Source organism: Drosophila subobscura, chromosome A, assembly GCF_008121235.1.
Source record: "Drosophila subobscura isolate 14011-0131.10 chromosome A, UCBerk_Dsub_1.0, whole genome shotgun sequence".
In the NCBI taxonomy this organism is placed as follows: domain Eukaryota; kingdom Metazoa; phylum Arthropoda; class Insecta; order Diptera; family Drosophilidae; genus Drosophila; species Drosophila subobscura.
In genome coordinates, this window is record NC_048530.1 from 13,737,838 (window position 1) to 13,743,840 (window position 6,003).

Sequence of the window (6,003 nt, forward strand, 5' to 3'; positions counted from 1 at the left end):
ACACGAGACACGAGACACAGCAGGGAGTAGCGTCGCTGGGTGAAGTCGTCATCGAAAGAAGCTTATGAAATTGATACTGAAGCGAGCCCATGATTGAAATGCGCGGAAGTTTCCACTTGTCGTTACAATTCGAGTGTAGCAAGCAGCACCAGCAGCAGCAGCAGCAGCAGCAGCAGTCAAAGTATCAGAACAGAGTGGAGCGGCAGCAGCAGCAGCAGCAGTAGTCGACGACGTTGACTCCACGGTTCATTTAGAAACATTAATTGATTGGCGGCGTGCGCGCAAAGTGCTAAAACAGACAGCGCCAGGCAATTGGCACGCCTCATCGAAGGAAGCCAAGGAACAGACAGACAGACAGACACACAGACAGACAGACACGCTTCCACATCCACCATGAAGGACCTTGAGGAGCCAACGTTTCGTAGTCCTGTCATCTGCAAAGACATGGATCACACCAAGGAAAAGGAGAAGAGCAAAAAGCCACTGGGCGAGAGCCATCGAGCCGTTTTGCGACAGAAACTGATGGTCTTTCTGGGCAACAGCGGCGTCCTCGGCTCGGGCATGGTCATCAGCATGCCCTCGGTGACGCTCACCCAGCTGCACGACGAGAGCCAGCCCTTCTGGCTGAACAAGGACGAGTCCAGCTGGTTCGGTGAGTAGCCCAAAGGCCACACACGGAGAGCGGCTCTTACTTTTCTTTGCGTTTGCTTTTCGTTTTGTCGACCTGCAGCTTCCATCAACAATATGGCCTGTCCCTTGGGCGGGCTGCTGGTCAGCTACTTCATGGATCGCATTGGCCGCAAGTACACCATTCTGCTGACCAATCTGCTGGGGCTGCTGGGCTGGCTGCTGCTGGCCACAAGTTTCCTGCACTCTGACCGCGACTTGATCTATGCCCAGATGCTGGTGGGTCGAGCCCTGGGCGGCATAATGATTGGCATGTTCGTGTCCCCGGTGGGCGTCTACTCCGCAGAGATCAGCCTGCCACGCATCCGGGGCAGACTTATATTGGGCACCTCCATTGGCCTCGCTGGCGGCATTCTGCTGATGTATCTGCTGGGCTACTTTATACGCAGCAACATTGTTCTCATTTCGACGATCAGCTGCTGCTACCAGCTGGCGGCCACCATTCTCGTCTTTCCCATGCCGGAGTCACCCAGCTGGCTGCTGACGAAGGGACGCGACGAGAGGGCTAGGAAATCCCTGAGATATTTCCGGGGTCTGCCAAAGAAAGGTGCGCGGAACTCTAAGCAGGAATCCTCTTTGTATTACTCATGAATCCTTTTCATTGCAGAGGACGACTATGTGCCAGAGTTCGAGGACGAGTTGGCGCATATGAAGGCGACTGCTGAGAATAGCCGGAATACGGCAGCCAGCGAGTCGCTCAGTCAGGTCATTCGGCGGCCGGAGGTGTACAAACCCGTGCTGATGATGACCGCCTTCTTTGGCTTCCAGCAGGCATGCGGCGTGGTCGTCATCATCGTTTATGCCGTGCAGATTGCCCAGAGGGCTGGCGTCTCCATTGATCCTGTGCTGGTGGCCGTCATGCTGGGCGTTGCCCGCATCATCATGACCTTCTTCATGAGCACCATCTTCGAGAAGTGGGGCCGCAAGCCGTCCGGCATATTCTCCGCCTCGGGCATGGGCCTGTGCATGCTGCTGCTGGCCGCCGGCGGCTGGTGGCCCGACACGGTGGGCACCTGGCATTGGCTGCCCGTGGTGTGCATCGTCGCACACATTGTGTTCTCCACAATGGGCATGCTGACGCTGCCGTTCTTCATGATCTCCGAGGTGTTCCCGCAGCGGGCGCGCGGCAGTGCCTCCGGCATTGCCGTCTTCTTTGGCATGATCCTCGCGTTCATTATGCTGAAAATCTATCCGAACATGGAGGCCGCCATGGGCACTGCCAATCTGTTTGCCTTTTACGCGTTCATCTCGTTCCTGGCGGCCGGCTTCATTGGCTACTTTGTGCCAGAGACGCGGGGACGCACCCTGGAGGAGCTGGAGGAGCACTGGCGGACCGGCAAGTACACCCGCCGACTCACTCTCAACAACCTCAAGGAGGTGGAGCTGCACGAGCGCTTCCTGCAGAAGTAGACGTAGAGGTAGAACTATAAGCAGTAGTTGTAGTTGTAGCTACATATGTGAAATCTATCAGTGTGGAGTATTCAATCTGTGATGTGTCCAAGTACTTAGCCTTGGCAGCAATGGAATGCGGCCCAAACGAATCAATCGGGGAACAACACAAACCATTTACAAAAACCGATATCAATATCAATAAACAGAGAAACAGAGAAACAGAGAAACAACAAACCAAATCGCAATCAAAGTCAATTGAAATGCATTCACACACACTGGGGACACTCGCTCCCTGGGTGCGCTCTGCCTGCTCTGGCTGCTCTGGGGCTGGGACAAGCCCACCTCCCCATTCAATTATGCAACGCAGCAGCGATCCGCTTCGAGCCAGATCGAACCCTCAGATTATGCCAGGGCCAAACGTGTCGAGAGTCTAAACAATGACAGTCCAGAAACTCTTGGCCAATGTCCTCCTGCGTAGCCCGAGTAGTTATCGCACTGATACGTAGTCATAGTGATTGTGCGATGGCTTAGGGTGTTGTTACCCATCTCTGGAACATTTCTGCTTGTCGTGCGAATTGCGTGGCCTGACGTAATTCCGCAATGGATCGCCGAGTCGTTGGTGGGGCGGACATTAATTGGATGTGATTGGAAAACGTGTTGGAGCACATACTATCGTCAGCTGGCGATCATCATACAATCATTAGTCCCAATGCGGCGTACCTCGAGCGCACTTCAACTCCGAGGGGGAGCAGAAGGAGGAACTGTTGTCGCTTTGGGGAAACACTTGTCTCTGTCCCCCACTCGAGTGATTACCTCTGGGCATTACCTCTGAGCACCACTGATGATATAATGTTTGTTGTGTTTCGCATAAGACGCGCCTGTCGCAAGTGCATTAAGGAGAACGCAGCTGACGACTCATGGCAGTGGCCACGCTACAGCTGCGTCCAATTCAAGTGATTTGCTAACAAACAACAATTACACTGATAAGGCTGGTGTGGCTAAGAGCGTTATTGACCGATTAGTCAATCCATGTGACCGCGGATGTATCGATGAGATATACCGTCTGACGGTATGTACTGAATTAGTACCGCATATACTGTAATATGATATATATCGATATACCGCAAAAATATAATCAATTTCAACGTCAAACGAGAAGGGACGTGTGAGACGCTTCTTACGCGTCACAACTTTTATACCCGGCACTCAGTACTACATCTGCAACTTAGCGGTTATTTGTCAAATTTTACATTTTTTCTTCATCTGTCATCTACATCAACAACACTACTCACGCCAACACGCTCCTTTAGCTCGCCACCCTCCCCTAGAAACACACATTGCAGAGTCAGGGCAGAGTCGCGGCAGAGGCAGCGGAAGAGACGTGTCAGGGGCAGAGGCCAATAAACTGAAGTATCTTTTGGGGGCTGCTTTTGTTCTCAAAAGTATAGCATACTTTCAGGCTGAAAAGTTCCCAATTACAAAATAGCGTAGGACAGCCATATCCTGCAGTCCTTGTGGTCCTTGATGGACTCAAGCGATACAGGAGACTCGTACCTTCGCCAGGAGGCATGCCATGTCCTGATCCGACAGGAAACAGCCGAGTTATAGCGTTGAAGGGGATTATATAGAAAAACAATATTCAAATGGCATTATCCTTAATGTCCTAGCACCCGAAGTGATCCGGGACATTTTCCCGATCCCGAGGAGGCGTGACATGTCCTTTTTCGACAGGAAACAGCTGAGCTATAGCCTTGTAGAGATTAAAAAGAAAAAACAACGTGAAAATGGCATTATCCTTAATGTCCTTGCACCCGAACTGGTCGCAAAGGATCCAGGACATAGTGTGGCGATCACGAGGGGGCGTGGCACATCCTGGACGGACTACAAATAAAGGAGAAAACAACAAAACAAATCTCTCCTGTGATTTTTGTCAAATTTTGACAGTCACCTCTTTGCACAGTGGCGCCCACGCGATGAAGACGGTCATTTCTGGAACTAAAATAACGCAGTTCGAGAATTGGCCGATCTGTGTTGGGACGCCACTGTGAACTTTTGAAATTGCTTCACTGAAATGGCCGAAAACTGGAAAATTTTCAGACCAAGTACCAGGCGAACAGAAGTCAGTAGAAGGTAACTGGTTTCCATGTTTTTTCACTGTGTCAAAAGCTGGATGCTATTAAACCGCAATTCATTTTAGTTACTTGGCGACTGAAACATGAATTACGGTTTCATAGCATCCAGATTTTGACACAGTGAAAAAAACATGGAAATCAGTTACCTTCTGCTGACTTTGTTCGCCTGGTACTTTGTCTGAAAATTTTCCTGTTTCCTGTTTCCTGGCCGAAAACAGGCCCTATTTACTCTTCGAGTACCGGGTATAAAAGTAACGGTCGCAATGGTAAAACTACATACGTATGTATATACATACATATGTACATATGTATATATGAATAAATCTCGCATTGAAAAAGCCCCGTTAGTGTTTTCGTTTTCCATTGAATTTTAAATATTTTCGTTTATTGGTTTTTCCTTTTTGTAAGTACTTATCGCTTTGTAATGTGACATCTTAAGTACAACAATTAGCTGCTATTATGTATATATATATATAATATATGTATATATGTCGTTATGTGTATGTTTTTATTTGTATAAACGAATAAAATTCAATTTGTTCTTATTTCCTTTCGTTTACAAATGTATGTATGTATGTGTGTCAAGTGTTAATCCGTATTGTTGTTGTTTTTTGTGTTCTTTATTTACGGAGTACGGAACAATACGAGTTATCTTTGTATGCCGTCTCTGTGTCTCGTTTGTGTGTGTGTGTGTGTGTGAGTCGTCGTCTATTCAGTATGTTTATGGTTTATTACGGTATTAATTATTTAAATATTTATTTATTCCAAAAAAAAAATTCCACTCGGTCTTAATAGTTATAATTTATATATTTATATATATAGTATATGGGTATATAGTGTATATACGGTTGTATAGTTAATATAATTTGCCATTTGCATTTCTTGTTGAATATAATCCCTATTTTTGTTTGTTTGTTGCTGATTTCGTTCGTTATTTAAACTGTAATTTGTTCCACTAAATTTGTTCTATTTATGAATGTATATTGCTTATTTCAGTAGGCCATTTAGTACTTTTACTTTACTTACTTTTGCTCGAATTTACATACATATTTATTCTGCACTGTCGACTTATAGTTGTTTGTTTCTCTTTGTTTTGGTGTTTGGTTTTTGTTTTTCTTGAAGTTTTGTTAAAAAATCTTTCATAGGGCAGTTCACGTTTCAGATACAATCCTCGCCATCCGATCCACTCTTAACATTTTCATTACTCAAAAAAAAATTCTCTTCTCTGTGCTTTCTCTGCTAATGATAGCTACCATACATTACAAATTACAATCTTTCTATGTATATTTGAATTGTATATCATTTGTCGGTGTTCTCGAGATGCTATAGATGTACGCTAGAACACTAAAAGAGGGGACTTGGGATGGGTTGAGGGGACAGAGCAGAGATGGTCGAGATTGAAACCACAAAATAATACCAAAAAGTTCCATAGGTAAAAGCGCCATTAAATCTGTCTAACTCTACGCTCTCTTCTCCTCCTCCTCCACCGCTTGGCTTTCCAATTAACGACGAAGAAGAAATATTAGCTATCTGGATCTCTATATACGAGTATATGTACTTTATGCACTAATCTCACTGATCTCCGCTTACTTGAGGTTCGATTTGAGTCGTTTTTTTTGTTTTTTTGTTTTTCTTTTTCTATGTATAATCCGTTTATATAAAACACGTTTTCCCTTACACTAAACAAAAAAAATTGTATGAATATTTCTGGTATTTGGTTTGTTTTTTTTTCTCTCTTTACACAAAGATGTTTTGCTTTTTTATCTTCTAGACTTCTAGACATTTATTTTGA

The 6,003-nt window shown here is 45.8% G+C and overlaps 1 protein-coding gene across 1 annotated transcript; it reads left to right on the plus strand.

The window, feature by feature from the left end:
- On the plus strand, positions 1–2,097 carry LOC117903118 (facilitated trehalose transporter Tret1). The gene is made up of 3 exons (XM_034814945.1): positions 1–652; positions 731–1,234; positions 1,295–2,097. Exons 1-3 carry the CDS (start codon positions 394–396, stop codon positions 2,095–2,097), a joined length of 1,566 nt encoding a protein of 521 aa, XP_034670836.1. The 5' UTR covers positions 1–393.
- The last annotated feature ends 3,906 nt before the right edge of the window (positions 2,098–6,003 follow it).

Excerpts from the sequence above, each read along its gene's own strand:
- LOC117903118 (XM_034814945.1), top strand. The coding sequence starts at position 394 with ATGAAGGACCTTGAGGAGCCAACGTTTCGTAGTCCTGTCATCTGCAAA. Across the intron at positions 653-730 it reads GGACGAGTCCAGCTGGTTCG|CTTCCATCAACAATATGGCC; the intron begins GTGAGTAGCCCA and ends GTCGACCTGCAG. Across the intron at positions 1,235-1,294 it reads CCGGGGTCTGCCAAAGAAAG|AGGACGACTATGTGCCAGAG; the intron begins GTGCGCGGAACT and ends TTTTCATTGCAG.